This window comes from Bombus pascuorum, chromosome 12, assembly GCF_905332965.1.
Source record: "Bombus pascuorum chromosome 12, iyBomPasc1.1, whole genome shotgun sequence".
In the NCBI taxonomy this organism is placed as follows: Eukaryota; Metazoa; Arthropoda; class Insecta; order Hymenoptera; family Apidae; genus Bombus; species Bombus pascuorum.
This window is the reverse complement of record NC_083499.1, coordinates 9,948,374-9,968,673: the sequence shown is the minus strand read 5'-3', so window position 1 is coordinate 9,968,673 and position 20,300 is coordinate 9,948,374. Positions and strand designations below refer to the sequence as shown.

General features: G+C 37.5%; 1 protein-coding gene across 5 annotated transcripts in view; it reads right to left on the bottom strand.

Annotated features, from left to right (window-relative positions):
* The window catches only part of LOC132912642 (uncharacterized), a 609,022-nt gene that overhangs the window by 136,223 nt on the left and 452,499 nt on the right, over window positions 1-20,300 (bottom strand). For all 5 annotated transcript variants that reach the window (XM_060970231.1, XM_060970232.1, XM_060970235.1 and 2 more), the window contains one exon: window positions 11,076-11,194. In XM_060970231.1, coding sequence (XP_060826214.1) covers window positions 11,076-11,194 — 119 coding nt within the window. The remainder of the gene's footprint in view (window positions 1-11,075; window positions 11,195-20,300) is intronic.

Genomic DNA, 20,300 nt, shown 5'->3' with positions numbered 1-20,300 from the left:
ATTTAACGGTTTACATTCCACGTACTTTGCATACGAATCGGCGACAAAGGAAAGGAAAGGATAGTGCTTTCCTCTGAAAACGAGCCATAGCTCTTGTTTAAAAAAATTCCTCTTGCAACGAGGATCCGATGCAAACATGAGAAACAACTCAGCAATGAAAACACCAAGGCTTTTATGACAGCTTATTCCCCTTGAAATACAACGCGCTACGTTAAAACGAGGTTACATAGACACGGAGGAGTTCAACATCTATATCCTAACTTTAAACATGCTGCTCGATCAACCGTATTAATGCGACGCTAGTATGTATCGATTAGAATATTTTATTTCGGTGAAAATGCGAGGTAAATTATACTTTATTTTAAGAGTCGATGACAAATGCTTGCGAACGGTGTAATGTGCTAATTATTAAAAGTTAAGTTAGAAAAATATGTGGACTATATATTACAAGCAAAAATGTCCAAAGTTGGAATATTTCGGGAGTATAATAAAATAAACTTCTATTGAGTTTTGTTCGTAGATATATAAATTAATAATGCATAAATATCCTTGGTTTAATTATTCCAACGAATTAAACACAGGATCGAATACAATTATCCATCGTGAAGAATTGCAATATCCTTTATAAAGAGGGAAAAGTGTTCCATTTGCCATCTCAACTCCCAGCAATTTATTTACCCACGACCCACGCATTTTATCTTTCATTCAGGCTTTCAAATATAATCAACTAGTGACTCTTTTCAATAAATCCAATTTCATTCCTTTTTTATAGATTCCCCTCTATAGCCATTTAAAACGACACTACGATATTACACCTCTTTTCGCTGTTTCGCACACGCTAGAAGTGCGATTATATTAGGTTGTCCGAAAAGTTTCTTTCGTTTCATAAGGAGATAATAAATGAACAATAATTGCTGTTCTATATTATTTTATTGAATTAGGTATGATCCATTTCGTTCTATTTCTATTATTATGTTCGTGCATAATTCAATAAACTGATATAAAAGAAAAAACATTGTGTGTCTATTATTTCCTTATAAAACGAAAGAAGCTTTTCGGACAACCTAATATAATAAAACAAAATACACAGATCGTTGAACAAAAGAATTCCTCGAACATCCCTATCACCGTAAAACATCTCCAACATCGATTCTTCCCTCTAAAATCATCCAACAAACTCTCTAAACTCGAACAAATTTCCCACGCGAAAATTCCCTCCTGGATTCAGCTGTCGGGATCGAAGATTAAATTCGCGCCAATTATCAACTCTCCATTAATTCCAGCAATGACAGAGAGACGGCAGTAGGGACTAGGCTCCCACTAAAGAGGAAGCACTATCGGGTTCGTGGAGGCTGTTTCCCCAGGTCTATTTTCTTTCATTTCACGGGGTCAGAGCATCCTTAATGCGAGGCGGACGAGACGGAAGCGGAGGAACAAAGGGGGTATCGACGATATCGAGGTGGGAAAGCAAGTCCTCTTTACAAGCGGAAGACCGAAGAAACGACCAGGCTCTCTCCCTACTGGCTGCATCGGCAACGACTCTTTCTGAATCCCACTCTCTCCGTCCCTTCACCCTCGCCACCTCGAAGTTGTCGCAAATCCCTTTCGGACGGAGAGACTGTCCTCCGCTCTTTCTATGTACAGGGTGTCCCAGGAGGAAATCGAATAACTTTGTTAGAATGTTTGGTAGGTTATTCTGGATGAAAAAAGTCGGAGTAGAATCTTGGTCCATTCGACTTTGGTTCGTTTCAACAAATAAATAAATTCTATATTCTATATGTGTATATGTAATTAATTCTGTGAATGTAAATAATAATAAAAGTAATTCTATATATGTATATGTAATTGGAATAGAGAAATACAGGAAAATTCTTATCTTTCTTTACTTGTACATACTAAAAGTGTTCAAAGTGACAGTTTCTCGTTTCATGTTCGTTTCGCGTATAAATTTTTGTGTCTTAAATTTATCCAGCCATAATCGCCTAATGACATCGAATTAGAGACAACAGCGTTGCTTCTATCTTTTCCTTTTTTTGTATTTCGTACTTTTGTTATAATCTTTTAAGAAAGCTTCGGATGAATCGTATTTATACATATAACACTGTCTCGTTCATACGTGTAAAATATATCTATTGTCATAGTTTGGCCGTTAAACCCTGGGACACTCTGTATATATATTATATATATATTTTTCTCTCTTTATGTATACAGTATATATGTAGCCTGGCTCCCGAAGAAGAGCTCTCGAAGAGAATACCTCTCGAGGTATAAGCGCTTCCTTTCGTCTTTCCTCATTTCAAGCGGCACCGTCGCCGTTCGAACACGGGAAAAGGACTACGTGGATTTACTTCGATAACAGAGATACGCCGTAGAACTTACAATGGCGCGTCCGCTCGCTCGGCAAGAAAGGGTTGAACAGGCATGAGAGAGAAGGGTGGCAAGGCTATGCTCGCTGGACCGAGTCTGGAAACGCAGCTTTCTCCTCGCAGGAGAATAAGAATTTCCGGAGATGTTGCGCTCCTCTTTTTTTAGATTTCAATTAAGCGACTCTGCAGCGTTTTTCTTTGAATAGGAGAGAAAAGAGTTGTCGTTGGATTTGCCTGTTGGCGTGATTAACGTTATAGGTTGCATTGGAACGGCTCGTGTTATCCGAGGATTTGATATTCAGTGACTGCTTCTCTTCTTTCTTTTTTTCTTTTTTTTTTGTTTGGTGTATAGATTTTTGAATGGTTGAGCGTGTGAAAAGTTTTCTCATTATAAAATTGTTCAATCGTTTGCTAAAAGAATGTTAGTATCAGTGGAGTTCAAATCAAAGTTATAGCTCGATGCGAAAGCTTTTAACCCCTGGCTTATAATATCGAGCCATACTTGTGACAGAGATTATAATTCCGATTGAATGAGGGCAGTTTATATTCTCTTTCGTAACAAAGTTTACTTTCAACTCTAACTTTAGTTTCCATTCTTCAAACTGGAGATTATTAGATACAAATTGTATAGAATATTTCGATATTCTGCCATCTGACAGCGTCGCGCTCACTTAAGTTACTATTCAAGAAATCATAAGCCAAGAGCTTAATGGCGACTTAACTTGCTCGGTAAATTCTGTTACTATAGGTTATTATAATAAACTGTAGATGTACAGAAAATTAAAAGCGATTCTTGAAAATTAATTAATAACAATTGATAACTTTCAACACTGTATATGTTTCTCCTTTTAGCATATTTAAGTATCCGATAAAGGTACAAATATCTCCAATTTATTAATTCGATTACAACGTTAATATCATAAAGGTAATTCTGCAATGACGATAAATAAAATTTGCATGCAGATAAATTCGACGAAACACCATTATAAAAATTCTCTTGAATATTTCAAGTAGTAAAACGATGTATCCCAGTTTCAAAGTTTCATATAACTCTATCGTGTGTATGTGTGTGAATTAAAATATTCTTCTGGCCAAAGGGTACACACACGAACAGTTTATATTCGAGGAAATCAAAAATGTGCAAAATAGAGAACAATTGCAGTTACGAAGTTGGCAGCGAAGGAAGGAAAGCCCGTCGGCGTTGTTCTTTTATATTTCCTTTTACCCGTTTAATTACTGCAGCATGGAACAACGAATTCTATACAAATTCTATGTAGCGTCCACGAAATAAGAGGCTTTCAAGGGATAACAGGAAACAGGTTAAGTACACGGAGATTCTTTCTTTCCTCTTCAGTGTACTGTTGCCTAAAGTCGAACAGCAAACGCCTGTTTGGAATGTTTTTGATAATAAGAGCACGCAAATCACGGGAGAACCGTGGCGCTTAGTACAAACGGAAAACAAACGAGAGAACGAGGATATTGTTGCTCGTGACCTATAAGTATAAAGAATCTATGTTTTCTGCGTCTACTTTTTGGTAAAATTGAGTCAAGGCAGATGAAGATTCTGTCACGTGTTAAATGTAAATTTTCTGATCTTTTTAAATATTTCGTATACATTTAGATAGTTGTATTTTTTAGAAAAGATCTTAACTTTGTAGACTTTTTTTCAAATTAAAAAATATTTTATGTGTACTTTGAAAAATTAACGAGCAGTCTAGTATTATTGAAATTATAACGAATAAAATCAAAGATATCGTATTGGAGAATTACTGTATTTAATGTATTTTCATTGAAATGATTGTATTTACTTAATTCCCTTTTGAATTTGATTCTATAGAGAAATGCATGGACTAGCCACGTTTTAATGAAAGTAGATTAAAATACCGAACGTTAAGATTAAAAGAAGAAAATGAAGAATAAAATCATACATCAATTAAAAATTGTTACAACAATTCATAGAATTTGCGGGAAATATCTGCTGTTTAGTATAATAAAAGATCCCAAACGAAGTAGATTTAGTTCAAGAACGATCGCCCGCCGGTATGAAATGGGAAATTAATTGAGAAAGAAAGATGTTTTTATCCTTTTTCTTCTGAAAAATTTCCCGATAGCTCTACGAACGCGTTACGTGATCTAAAACCCGCTCTTTCCCCTATTATATAATGATGAGAGGAGAACAAAAAAGGAAGTTGAAGGGCTAGATAACAGAAAGTACCAGCAAAAAGTGTAATTCGATGCTTATTAGTTCGTGCAAATGGAATTAAATTACGCTCGATCATGGGAGCATTACTTTTATTTCCTGATCAGCCGTCAAACTTCCTCTGAACGATGAGAGCTCTAATCACGTTTGGTCTGAGGGTGCCTATCTCCGCACTTTTCCTGTTGTCAGTAATTCGAGGCTCGTCTAAACGTCACAAAACATTTCAATGACAAGGAAAACTATAGACAATCTTCTATTTCTGCTTTTTCTATCGAATCGATCTCCAGTTCTTTTTTTCTCGATTTTTCTTTCCTTTTTAATTAGAACATCGAACACTATGAAATGAAAATCAAGATATTTATATGCCTGCAAGCATTCAACAATGACAAAATTGTTCCATCTTTCCAATTTAGACAATAGTCTTTATATTTTGGGATTTACTTACTGTCTGTGTGTTTATATTCGTGTATTTTATTATTTAGGACAAAAGTTCAAAGGCTTCTGACATGGTAAATTTTTGCAGATATTTAAAAATCGTCTCCCACTTGATTATAGCACTATAAAATATTAATAAGAAGAATAATTGTGCGCCTCAGTCTGATGACTGAGAATACAATTACAGTAGCGGACAAAAGTTTAAGACGAAATGGAAGAAATAAATAATTGATTTACTTTCCATAAAAAATATAAATACGGTGTTCTACTTTTGGTATTAACTAATTGTACATTTGTTTGTACACTTAGAAAAAAAATTTCATTTTGATATTTTGCTCAATAGCTAAGTTATAAAAAAGGAACGAAATCTGTATAATATTTCGTCGGTCAAAAGTTTAAGACTATACAAAAAATATTAATTTTTGGTTAAAAAATATACACAATTTTTGTTTAAATTCAATATTTTGTTCAATATCCGTTATTTCTTATCCCTTCGGTACATCTTCTTGGCATAGAATCTATTAATTTTTTATATTAATCTACCGTAATATTATTCCAGGCTGTTTCAATCGTAGAGTAAAGTTCATTTAAATTTTTCGGTTTATAACCTTGTACTGTCTTTTTTATGATGCTTCACAAATTCTCGATTGGGTTAATGTCTGGTGATTGCGACGGCCACGGCAGCACGGTGATATTTTCTTCTTGAAAAAACTGTTTCACAACCCGAGCCGTGTGCTTCGGATCATTATCATTTTGAAAAATAAAATCATCACTCATATTGTTGCGTGCAAAAGGTAACATTGTGTTCTTGAGTATGTCCTTGTATTGAAAACGGTCCATAATTCCATTGATACGACATATCGGACCAGGGCCGCTTCGAGAAAAACACGCCCACACCATAACGTTGCCACCACCATGTTTAAGAGTTTTTAAAACGCACTGTGTTTTCAAACTTTCGCCAATTCGACGTCTAACGTACCGTATCCCGTCAGAACAGACGCGATTGAATTTCGATTCGTCAGAAAACAATACCTTTTGCCAATCTTCACTTGTCCAATGCTTATGAGCTTTAGCAAATGCAAGTCGTCTTTTTCGATTCCTAGAACTCAGCAGTGGTTTCTTTTGGGGTTTTCGTCCTCTTAAGTTAAAGTCTTCTAATCTTCTCCTAACAGTTCTAGCACTAATTTGTGTATCGTTTTCATAGTTTATCTCCGCAGCAATATTATTTGCACTACGAAAACGATCCTTTTCGCTCAATCGATGAATCCGGCGATCCATTTTCGGTGTTGTTTTCCGTGGTCTTCCGTTTTTCGGTTGATCGCAATACATGCCTGTCTTTAAAAATTTATACCAAGCTTGTTTACAAGCTGTTTCTGACCTGTTCACTATATTTGCTATTTCGGTGAAGGTTTTACTTTGCTTTCGCAGCCTTACGATTTGTTCCCTTTCGTTTTCAAGTAAATTCTTTGATTTACCCATAGTCTGTTCCTACCTAAATGAATTTTAAGCAATAAAAGGTACACTAAACAATGATTTTGACATTCCAGAATCAAAATGTTCAAAAACTGTACTCGTACTCACGTTTTACACAGATCGTCTTAAACTAATGTCCACTGTTTCCAAGTGCTAGGCGGTAACTAACTGTTGTAACTCCTACATTGTTTGTATTTAACAACTGACTGTCTGAGGTTACGAAGGTCAAACATACAGCTACGTTATTCCAAAGAGACAAACCGAATAGAAGAACAATATGCGTATAAGATGTTTGTAATCCGGTTTACAAATCATCGTCTTAAACTTTTGTCCGCTACTGTATATATGATGTAGTAAGCGACAGAAAATTGAACGTATTCGATTGCCATCTGAATAACATGTCAGAGTGTTTAAATAGTTGTTAATTAATATTAATATCTTTACTTGACGATAGTACAAGTACATACAGCGAGCAGAATTTGACGAAGATATAAAAGAGAGAAATAACAAGGATTCTTGCACGCGAGAAAAACACGAGGGACAACAGGCAAGCTTCCTTTTGCCCTCGATTAATTAGTTGATTTTCTTTATGCAATGGGAGTTTCTTACCAGACCCGCGCTCCAAGAAAATTCTTTGCTAAATACTTGAAAGGCAAGAGACTTCAAAGAAGTATTTCATTCACGACAATTGCAATATTACATCCAGCCGGTTGAAATATTACGTAAAAAGCAGGCAGGACGTAATTTTTTTCTCTTCACTGAACCTAGGAAAATTTTCAGCTCGATGAGCACGAATTAAACTTCACGCTGAACTCGCGGGACAAGAATCTCGAAGTGCAATTATACTTAATTTTCATACGTAATAAACTGTACGGCGTGGAAAAAAAGAGAAGGAAGATGTTTATTTTAATAACAAACAATTTCTACTTTTTTTGCCCGTAACAATTTAATAAAAGACATCCACAGTGAAACAGGAATTTTTGTTGTGAATTATAAAAACTTTAATTTGACAAGGAATAAAAATGTGTTAAGTAACAACCACTAAAATATGAAATATCCCAAGTAATTCTATTCTTCGTATTACTAACATTACTTTTTTTCAAACGAAACATTTCTACTAATGGAACATTCAAACGACATTCTACTTTTATTTAAAAATTCAAACAAAATTTTCCGAATTTTCAACATTATCAATACTTAAAAAGTCAACATTAATTCGCACAACAAATTTGCTTCGCCATCAAAATATCTTGATAATTTGTTATCGAATTTAGGAACACGCGATACAGATTAATAATTTTATTGTCGATTACTCTACTTGCGAACCGTATCGACAGGCTTAATGCCAATTTTATCGATCCCGAATACGAATCATCGAGGATCTTACTTTTTGCCATTCGAAAAGCTATGCGTTGGTTGGCGGCAAAGTTTAAAAGGATTCGTAGGGAGGGAAAACGCAATTCTTTACGATTCCGTACGTACAGAGTTAGGTACTTAAGTCCCTCATCTCTGCGAGATATCCGAGGTTAAAAGGATTTCAATAAAAACAGGAAACAGGCCAAGGACTTTTTCGCTGATCGGATAAAGTCGTCCACATCGTTTACTCGAATCCCGGCATATGCTTTCTTGAAAACGAGTTTCCAAGTAACCGACCAGGAAATTTTATGGACGCAAGCCAAATGGAATGCCCGCATGGGCCAATGTTTTTTGCCGAGCTATTCTTGCCATCGTGTGCAACTTGTTAGGATTGATAAAAAAAAAAAAAAAGGAAAAAAAAATCGTTGAATTCTGGAATCGTGGCTCCTTTGGTAGTTTGGAACTGATGAATGAGTTGTTTGAAGTGGAAGTCGATGATCGATAAGCTTAACTTCGTTACGATCTTCGAGTCTACGTATCGAATTCGTCGTATTCAAAGAAACAGATTGCATGAATTGAAAGTAGTATAAAGTAAGATAACTCACACGATCCAACTGTCAAACTTTAAAATATTCCATCCAAAGGTAGTAACATATTTGAAGAAAATTCTTCGATTCAAAATCGATAAGAGGGAATTTTCTGTTGAATTTTCACGCCAAAAGCGAGCGTACAGTAGATTGCAAGATAATTGATCTTGAATCTCAGGCTATAGAAGAAACTGAAAAAAGGAACAATCAGCGAGACGATACCTTTGAACAAAGCAACAACAACAAAAAGAGGGAAAAAATTCTGGGAACCATGGACGAAACGAAAGTAATTCTAAGGGCTGTTCGTCAGCTCGTATTGAGCCGAGTGTTGAGCGACCCTATCGAATAAAATACGTACATAAAACGAAGGCGACACAGTGGAAAGGTCGAGGAAAAGAAAAATACGGTCTACTCGAAGTGGATCCAGCGCACGTAGCACAGACGGAATCAAGCACAAAAGAGGATTGTGCCGATTTCGACGAGAGTACAAAGATAAACTTTCGTACGTTCCAGTTATAAAGGATTCTTATTAAATATCTGATAATTGAAATTACTAAAAATCATCGATACTTCTTTGTTCCGATGTTTCATTTAGTATTATTTATTTACTTAGCATTTAGAATTTATATCATGAGCCTGAAAACTTCATACAGTCTAATAAAATGTTTGCCTTTAAAACCATTTCCTTTCTCGACTTTCTCGAGGCAATCCTATTTTAAAACAATTGACAAGGAAACCATAAAACGTATAAAACAATTAGTTCAATGAACTTGCTACAACTAAAATGCTATACGAATCAATCAAGGTTATCTTAATAGCAAAATTAATCTGCGTAACATCAACAGCAAAGTTCCCTTAAGAACAAACGACTCGTATCCAAAGAAATTCACAACGAATGATTAAATATCCTAAATACGAGAAGCAACATTTCCATGACGTATCAATAAGTTTTCGACAAAGTATTCAACGAATCGCTAGTAAAACTGCAAAGCCGAGTTGAACGTCACAGAGAGAGAGAGAGAGAGAGAGAGAGAGAGACAGGGAGAGAGATGGCATGAGATGCCGAGGAAAAAGGGAAATTTACCGAGGAGAAACGTGGACGAAGATACGTGGCGAATTTCGAATGAGAAGGAAGAAGAACCGTCGAGAAGGTAGAAGAAACGGAGGGAAGATTTGTAGATCCGTCTACGCAAAAGGTAATACAAGTCTAACTCCTTCCGACCAACCAACAAGTCTGACCAAGGCTAGCAACCGTTGCTGCTACTATTGATTCCCCTTTATTTCTTTTTCCGTTCTCGAGAAGAATAGAATCTTCGATTCTCGCGATCCTGCGATCCTCCAAAGTCTTTCTCTTTTCACGCCATTGCCCACGTTCCACGCCTTTCGACTGTTCACAACTTTGACTCACGATCAGTGAAGAATAATCATTTCGAAATGTTTCTTTGATTCGAGCGATACAAGAGAACGTATTGAATTCGACCTTTTGAATTTTATTCCGCGATATACGAAGAGTTAAAAATTAGGAAACGAAGAAGTTTGGAAGATCGAGATTAAATAATTCAAGGATTCAGGGATTCGTAATTTCGAAAATGCAAAGATCAAAGTATTTAGAAATTTCAAAATCCAATGATTCGGAGATTTTAAAATTGCAACGTTAAAAAATTTAAAGATGTAAAATAACTACTCCATCGTGTGCATCGATAAGAGGCAACATCGATTCACCACGTTGCCGAAACTTTTTACCGCAGTTCAAATCAGCATTCAACTAGCACCAATCGCAAGCAGCGTGGCTCGGAACAAAAGGCGAGCTTTCCTCTTGAAATCCGGCCTAGAGAGCAAGCTGCACTCCAGTCGTGGCCCACTCGTGCGTTGCCTCGAATCGCATATCAGAAACAATCCTCTCGTCGAGTGTACAAAGCACCAAAACAGCTATTCCATAATATTATGTAATGCACAAGCCTTAGGAAGCCTCATTCTCTACCAGAATAGCGTCTATTCGTTGAGAGGCTTTGGCGAACGTACACGAAAAGCTTCGGTTTTTAGATAGAAGCGTTTTGTTCAAAGACTCATTGAGGATTCACTATCGATGAAAGAGGAAAAGAAGCAAAGTTTTATTTTTTTTTTTTTTTTTTTTTGAGAATCGAAGAAAAGATATAGACAAAAAATACTGATTTTGCGCTATAGGGAAATCTGCTCCAATGACCTTGATACACATACGTATACCATAGAAGTGACGATTCTAACAATGAATAACTTTCAGAAGGTTTTAATTATCGCTGCTACTTATTTGGAATAATAGAAGACATATGTAGAATTCTTATTTTATAAATATTTCAATTCCCTATACTATAATTCGAATGTAATTCTACGATGTTATTGTAGAACTGACCGACATTGATTCTTCGTAAATTCTGTGTTATTTATAGCTCAAAATTAAATCATACAGTGTTATAAATCTGCATCGTACAAACAAAATATTTTTCTAAAAAAGAATTACAGATGTGTCAACGCATCGTTGTAAAAGATTGAGATCTAAAATTACCCCGAAACTTGTCATTTTTTCTTAATTTAGTCGACGAACGATTGAACTGGAAGAGATGGCACAAGTGTTGGTTAATTGACGCGGAAAAGGGGCGAATGGTGTGCATCTATACTCACAAGTGGTCCTGCCGCTTGAACGCCTTGCCGCACATCGTGCACACGTATTTCCTCTCATCGCTGTGCGTCAGCTTGTGCTTCGTGAGCGCCGATGCGTTGTTGAACACCTTCCCGCAGACCTGCAGACAGAAACCGTGCTACGTGTCAGCGCGTCTTTGTGCTGATGCTCCATCCCTGACAATCGGCTTAATTGGCTATTTATGCTTTCAAGGTTACACGATTTTTTCCCTCTTACGTACTAAATATGTGCTTCCGAAAGTATTTCAAAATATTTTATCGATATATTATGAGTATTAAACAAAACATATTGAAATCTCATTCACGCTGCGCGTTAATTTTTTGTAATTGCAGATTTGTTCTAAATTTTACCAATTTAAACATTGCAATTGTGTCTCATCACGGGGCTAATAAAATTACAAAAATTTGGATATCTTGGCACCATACGTATGTGAAATCCTATTTGATTAATATCAATTAATGTATAATGTATTATAAATTAGATATAATATGAATTATATAGAACGTTTTATATATATATACCAAGTCGGAGTAGTGAGATCTTAAATTTCCGTTGAATTTTTTCGCACGAATTTACGTGAAAAATCAAACTGACTTTTAATAAAATGACTTTTCACGAGCCATTCGACCATCGTTGACAAACAGGGAAAATGTAATTTCAGTAAACCTATATTTGGCCATTAGCATTACGCGGAACACGTTTTCAGAACCGTCTAACATTTGACACATGTTACTGCCAAACGTGCGAATGTGCTTGACGTAGACAGCGCTGCTATATGCCCGCGTACACACATTTCCTAGCATCCATTAATGACTGCGTTCTAAAAATACACCCGGTTTCCTGTGTTTTTTACGCTACAAAACAAATATACACAGTCGCGCTTCTATTTCCCCCCGTTTTCCACCGGACAACCTTTGCTTGAAACATTACAAAAATATTTGAACGTAAAACGTATAAAACAGACGTTCGCGACAACAATTTAAACGAAAATACTTGTGTATATTCAAAGCTCATTTCGATAATTTATAATTTATACAATATTAATCGATGGATTAATTCAATTATTAAACTGCGAATATGTTACTGTAAATTTATCTTTTCATGAACGAGTTACGAATGAGTAAATAGAAATTTGTTTCGTCAATTGAACGCTATACGAGGTATTTTATTCTCCTGAATGTTATGTCTTTTAAATATTCCACAAACGTATAATCATCCGCGGTGTAACAATCAAAGAAATATTAAAAAATCAATCAAGTGATCAAAACGTTACAAAACCATAAGCCAACGTTAATTTTTGCCATTTATAAATCTTTATAATGGATCTTTATTTAATAATCCAAAACATAATTCTGGCCATAGCTGGAAAGCATAATTTAATACAAATTATATATATTCTACAAATAGATTTGCGATCTTTTATAAATAATTTTACAATCTCCGCCACTAATTTCACCTAAAATTTCGTATTGATTTCTTCGTACAAATTCTACATCTACTTTAATCTCGATAATTAAAGTTCTGGTATCATTTTCCTATCTATTCGTTTCTCACGAAAAAAAATTGTATCTTATTTTTTTAACGCCTCATTCAACTCTTCGTTTCAACCTTTGAATTACACGAAACTATCTCGATTTAGCTAACGAATTCTATCGAAACGAGAGAAAATTTCGGTCTAACGAGTATCACGAACGGCGATCGACGTCGAATCAAGTGTAACGACTTCCAATCGAGACTGCCGCGCTTTTAATACACGGTAATCGCGGCGCGTATCGCGCGAATGTTCGCAATTCCGCGCGGGCCGTCGCGCGTTTCGAACGGTTCATTACGGACACGTGAAACGGAACGAGGTTGGACACGATTTTCAATTACCACGCGTAGCCGTCGTAAAGCCAGGCCGGACGCGCTTTACGACGGACATTAGAACGTCGATAAAGATACCATTGCGCCGCGTTTCCACGTTCGCGTTTAGCATGCGTCAGGGTGGTCTGACTCTGCCTGTACGTTATTGCGATCTCCTTTTCATTCAAACGAATCACGATCCATTTCAGTAGCTCGAATTTCTTTGGTTACGTCGTCTATGGTTTAATGTACAGTGGGGCCTCTCATAGCTAAACTAATAGGGTGGTAAAAATGTTCGGGAAACAGAACAATCATTCTTCTCATATCGAATTTCATATCAAAGGAAATTGTCAGTTAATTTTTTACCGCCAAACTACATATATCTCTGACGCGAGAAGATGGCTATATCTTCGTTATTTTCATTTGCTATTCATTTATTTTCGTTTATGCTATTAGAGAGAGAAAAAATCATCTGTTATTAACAGACAGTCTGTTGGCATAAGAGAATACTCGGAGAGTAAAGCGTTCAGATATTAATAGACACATGGTGTAAATTTCAAATATCACAGTTCTTTGAATATAACGAAAAGAAAAGGAAAAGAAACACAGAAATCAACGAATTTGATTCCGTCATTATTAGTGAATAAATCATAGCGTACATGTCGCATAGTAAGTAGTTCGGAACAGTTCAATACATAAACAGACTTTTTTCATTACAATTCACTCAAACACAGTAGAATAGACGAAGCATCAAAATCAATAAGAATTTTCTACAAATATTTTTAATTCATAAGAAAGTTACAAAATGGAAGTCTGGAGAGAGAGAGAATAGTTAAATCATTTATTATTTTATGTATATTTTTAAGCAGAAGAGTTCTACGAAGTCGAATTCATGCTGTATAAACGAAGATAAGGCGAAACCCTGTTCTACACAATTCTCAATTAACGTGAGACGTCGGCACAGCATTTCACGTGTTAACAGCAGGAAGGTCGAAGACACGGTCGAGGGTGTTAGACATGGTATGCCTGTTAAGTATGTAGAATTGGGTTTATTTCTCGGGCAGGGGAGTGTACTATTACAACAACTATTTCAGGAAGCCAAAGGCCGAAGGCTTGCGCGCATAGGCGCTGTTTCATTTGAAAGACCCACAAGCCGCGCAAGAATACCGGGTATTGGCGTCGAATTTACCGTCAAACATTGTGCCAAATTCCCTGATTTGAATTCGTCTAGGAACGAATGGCTTTTCTGATAAAATTTCAATGAAACTCTCTCCCTACTTTTCACCTTTACTTTCTATTCAGCGTTGCGTTCGACAAGGTTTCCTCGAGATATATTGGAAATTGTAGGCTAGTATTAAATTGCTATTTAGAGATAGTAAAATAAATCGCGTTTTGTCGAGTGATAATTCAGTAAGCTAATATTAAGCTTATTGTTATGAGTAAACTACGGATGCTTATGCATTTGTGCAAAATTGGAAGAAGGGGAAATCTACAAAATACAAATATATATGGAATATCCAAAGTGCAGTGTTCAGGATATTAAACAGTACGCGAAACAAATTATTTCCAAGAGTCTGTTTCTGTATTTATGTAAAAAAATATGTAATGCAATGTGTATACAATATGAGTTTACATAAATATCCATGGTTTAGTTTATGAGTTTATTAAGATTAATATAAATATCGTGGTATTGCATTTATACCAATAATTTTGGGTAAAATAAATTACGACACGTCTTATTTTTGTTATTTATCGTATCACGTTAATGTTGTTAATATCCAGTTTTTCTTCATTAATAAAAGTTACACGGTTTCTACATTTAAAAGTGATGTAGTGAAAGAGATACTGAAAAAGCCTCTCTTATAAGGAACAGAAAGCAAATATGTACAAAATAAAAACATAGAAATGTTTATGAATATAAGTATAAATGAATCTGCAGGAATATTTATGTCAGCTTATCCACGAGAATATGTGAAACACGAGCTTACAGAGAGATTTGTATTAAGAAAAACTAGCACACATAATTATATCGTAATTATACTATCAAAAGAGCAACCGTGCTATTTGCATTTTGTACAGCATTTCATCGCTACGATAACGACGCTTAAAACATCGGGTTAGAAGTCGAATTTATTTATTATACTCGCAATTATCCTCGACATTTTGATACTTAAGCTACTAAACCTTTTAACTTTTAACAATGGATGGTAAATACATCAAGTTTTATGGAAAAAACTAAATGTATACTAAATATGTATCTATACGATAACCAACATTTTTCAGATTATTATTTTGATGTAAATATTTTTCAAGAGAATTCCACAGTTAAATTTAGTGAAAAGACAATCTGATAATACGTGAATGCTCGACAAGATACTGGCTGGCAAAATTGCTGTCATATGGAAGAACATTTTTCCGTCTTCACAATTCAACGTACATATATTAGCCTGTGTTTCTAGCAGCTTTTATTTCTATTCTATAAGCGAAAAGTCTACACATTCCTCGTACGAATTTACGTCGCATAAAGCTTCATCAAACTTGTATTTACTGCATTTCAATAGCAACTAATATATTTCCAAATTGACAAATGGCCATCCTCCGCGTGAACTTCGAATCGTTACCTCGAATCGTAAAATCCCAGGGAACAAACTCGACTTTCGATTCCGCCCATTTACTCTTCTCGTCCCTCTGGAAATCTACACGCATCAAAAACTCGTAACGCATCGGAAATCCACCGACACACCGGCTTCGGAATTCGCATCGTTAAGTCGAAATTAATTTCCAATGCAGCTGCGGCCAGCACGTGGCGACGGATCCACGATTCTCGGCTCCATTATCGGAAAACTTCTTTCCACTTTTCGTTTCGCCGTTATTTTCATCGGTTCGATCGAGCCTCTGGCTTCGACGACGACGACGACGACGACGACGACGAACGCGAATAAGTCGCGCACTCGACTCGTCCGTAGAAATTTCCCTCGCCTTCCAATCGAACCACCAACTTTCTTCCTTCTTCCTTCGATCCGCGCCCGGAAACTTCCGCTTTCCTAATGGAACGAGAAGAAAGGATAAACTGTCGACTCAGCGATCGCTGATACTTGAGCCGTGAAATTTACTGGTTTTCTGTGGACGATCGTACGGGAAGACGGCTGCTAGAATTTCGATACTTCCAGGAAATATGTATCCTATGTGGCTTATGAATTCTTCCTCTTTTTCTCTTGTCTCTTCTTTTTCTATCGTCATTCATCATCCAAGGATATCTTTCGAAAGAAAGATACGAGGCATCCATCATCTTTACTGGGCTTTGGCGCTTTGATCGAATATCAGGTGATTTCTATTAACCATTTGAATCTTACTCGGTTTCTTTTGTTTTCAGCTTGCTGTTCCCTTTGGCTCAATGATTTTAGTATTCCATGTATTTATATCTTATTACCTTTTCTTTATATTACACTGTTTATCCACAAAGTATTTCACAGTCTACTAAAAATGATCTCTCAAGTTAATATTGAGAAATTTTTTACATTCCATGCGGAACACTGTGTGTAATATCTTCATATAACCACATATCACGTAGGACACGTGAAAGATCCATAAATGAAAACTCGCACGCTATCTTTTAATGAAATTCATGAAGAATCATAGTTCAAGGCTGGTTATTAAGGTCACTAATTTAAATAAACCGCCGTTACGCGCATAAAATGCAACCTCTTATCAAAAAGAGAAGTTTATTATTCGAGATAAAACAAAACTATGTTTCCTCGCGGAAGATGTACAACACCCTCTCTAACCCTCTCCCTCGCATTCTTTCTCTATCTTTTGCACTTAATGCAACTACGTCAGTAGAATCCAGGTTAATCGAAAGACAAGTTAACCATACAATTCGTTGTATCGGGCTTTTAATCTTAATTAAACTACTGCTTGTCAGATCTTTTCTATCGTAATTAAAAAAAAGCTAAATTCTGTCAGATATCGTATTCTTCTTCTTTTCTTAGCGGGATCTCTTTTACTCGATCTGCATACGTACAGGAAATTACTGTAACATTCGTGACCTACTTACTGCGAGAAAATTCTCTTGCAAATATTTCTCTCTATTTTCCAATTGGTAAATTTGAAACTTTTGTTTGTACCAAAGCGACGAGAGAAATCAGTTCCTGTTACAATTGCCTAAACTCGTATGGTTGATATAGTTGAGAAAAAATTGAATAGTATTATATACAACCACGAAATTTTTTTTAACACCTATCTATTGTATATATCTTTACATTAATTTCAAACCAGATAATAATTCATAAATAGTTCTCTAACCATTTCTGAAGACAACTTCATCTTCTGCAAGTGACTTGATAATTATAAATGATATATCTAGAACCCAACAACAAGAGCACATAATCAAAAACAACTTCCTAAAAAACATTTTAAAACATCCTACTAACTACACATACCATCAAGCTCTCAGTAGCGATTTTCAAACCGAAGTACGCGTAAGTTGCGCGAGAATCTTCAGTGAAGACAGATCGACGAATCCTACAGAAAGGGAGGAGACCAAGAAAATCATACTGCCGCTTCCTAAGCAGAAAATCTAATTTACGTAGCCGAACTCGTAAGGTGCTGCGGATCCACGGACTTGAATACATGGGAGTTTCAATTTACGAAGCAAAAGGATCGCTAGGCCCGAAGAGAGGACCATCTAGAGAGGCTGACGAAGAGACGGATACGAGATGAAAAAGAACGGAGACGTTTGAACGGGCCTCGACACCGGCTGGTCGTTCCAGCCCTTAACCATCATCTTCGTGCCAAAACCCGTATCTTCCAGTCCCGCTAACGGTCCTTCCTCAAGAGTTAAACAAACATCATTACTCCTGGCCTTTCTCGATCCCTCTGCCGCCACCAGCAGACACGCCACTCGGCTTTCTGCCACCCCCGCTCTCCCCGGCAACGTATCAACGTGCACGTCTGCAGCAGCAGGCTCCTCGTGTCCGCGCTACCAAACCCGCCAATGTACACCGAGCAACGCCGCTCCTGAATACGTAATCCGCCGCTGGTAACATTGATACTTCGTTAGGGATGAAGCTTCATGGCTGCTACTGGTAAAGGAAGCTGGAAGGAGAGAGTCGATGGATGAAGTTAGACGATGGCAGGAGAAACGGCGATTCGTGGTCTGAGAGGCATATCGTCGGTTGGTCGATTCGGTTAACGTTTGTTCTCGCCATTCACGCTGTTACGCCATGCTGCTAAATGAGGAGACGACCTACCTCGAGGACTTTTTGGGATTTATCAAAGGCGTTGAAGATATTAGATAAGAAGGATTCATCGGAGACGATTTTGTTTGGGATTTTCGATGTTTTGTCGCTAACGAGGATTAAGATGATCGTCAACGCGCGTAAAAAACACGTGACTATCTGAATATCAGTGTATTTGTTATAGTATTTATATAGCAATTAATCAGCATCATATATTATTCGCTGGTACTTTCATGTCCTTCCATCAGCGTTTTAAACAAACCAATACAAACGAAAATAAACAAACCAATATAGGATTCTCAGACAATCCTCCAGTCTATCTACCCTAACCAATCTCATCTGTCCACATGTTCATCCCTCTGCTCCATAGAACTTCCTAAAACCAACCACAAAAAAGTGAACAAACCTGAAAAAAAAACAACAGTGCAGCTTGAAACATCGACACACTCCCGCATTAGAGTTTACCTCGTTAATCCTCCCCTGGTTCGAAGGCAGCTGGTTGATTCGAGCTTAAAACGCGTCCACGGTACTATCCGGTTAACGTTTGTTCTGGCTAACCACATTCGTCTCGACGAGGTTGCCTCAAAGCAGGGCGGTCTGCGAGGACGTTAGATGGAGGGTGAAGGGTTGGGCAATGCAATTTGTTGCAGCCGGAGTCCTTTAAAGAAGTGCATCTTATTACCAGCAGCCAGCAGGCAGACGAGAAACTCGCGCCCCCGTAAATAATGAGCGAGCCAACGTCGACGAGGTGAACTCGTCGTTGGCTGCTGTGCCGTTGCTGGGACACAAAAGTGAACCACGCCACGACTTCGTAGTCCTGGGATATTATTCGCAAGTAGGAGCTTTGGGGGCACGAACGGAATACGTCGCGAGGAAAAGGAGACGACGAGCGTCGCGACGCTACTTGAAGCCCCTTCATTGTAAGCGAACGACAATCGCGCCGAGTCACTCGCTCGAGCTCCAGCCCCGTTTTGAGTTCGTTTTCAATGGGGAATTATGGAATTACCGGTGCGGGAATGCGAGCCTCTGTCGCTTCGAGGGATTTCTTGTCTTGACGAAGGGTTTATGGTATTCGTACGGAAGATAGAGGTTGGTGATTTTGTTTTAGTTGAGAGTTTTGGCAGAGTGAGGAGGAGTATTTGTTGCGAGTGTATCTGCTAACGATGATGTAGGGATAGAATGTAGGGTAGAGGAGCAGAGTAGAATCGAGTATTTGCTGCGATGTTAGGAAGACAGAATCGCGTAATTGCTGAGATATTTTTAGTGAATTCGAAATAAAAGACGGCGAACTAAAGTACAGCTTCGTAATCGAACTTCTTACTTCACTAATTCCAAGTTTGGCACGTGTCATTCGTGAATGACAGATGTCGAGCGAGTGTATTTTTCCCGAGAAAAATTACAAGTCACACCGATGCGAGAAATTTTGTTCATTCAGTATCGTGAAACGTCTAAATTACTTGAAGGTCAAAATTCCTATCCTCAGTTCCTTCGAATTACATTTCCTCCGCTCAAAGAATCTCTTTACCACCCAGAAGTATACCCATTGAATAAAACCTTTCCAAGTATCGTTCAACCCCCTTCCCGTGCTATCTCTCGAACTTTCTGAACCATAAACACAGCTGCGCCAACTACGAAAATACCGCGTAGTCGGACGCACATAATCATCTCCATAAATCCCGATGAACCACTTCATCGATCAGCCGAAGTGTTTCTCCACCCATCTTGCCGGGGTTGCAGGCGGATCTTCGCAAGTGTTCTCGGTGGAAGCCACGTAACGTCGAGCGGGCCGTACAACCGGGTAACCTCCTAGTCAATTAATTAACTTAACGACCTGCACGGTCCGCGCAACGGCACGCTTTAACGTCCCATAACTCGGGAAACGGATCGGCCGTGCTCTCTGAAAGAGGTGCGCGCTTATCGGGTCCGATCGTTGGCGAGCACGTTGTATGCCAACTTCGAAGAGTTTCGATTCCGTGTGCTCGAATCGCGAGAGGATAATCGGAAGACGAGGTCAACGACTCTCGAAACCCTTCTACGAAGTTATCGGATTCAGGGCTCACTGTGTAAGCGTGTTGTGTGTATCGATGTGAGAGTCTGCGAGAGTGGTGAATCCACGAGAGAAAAGAG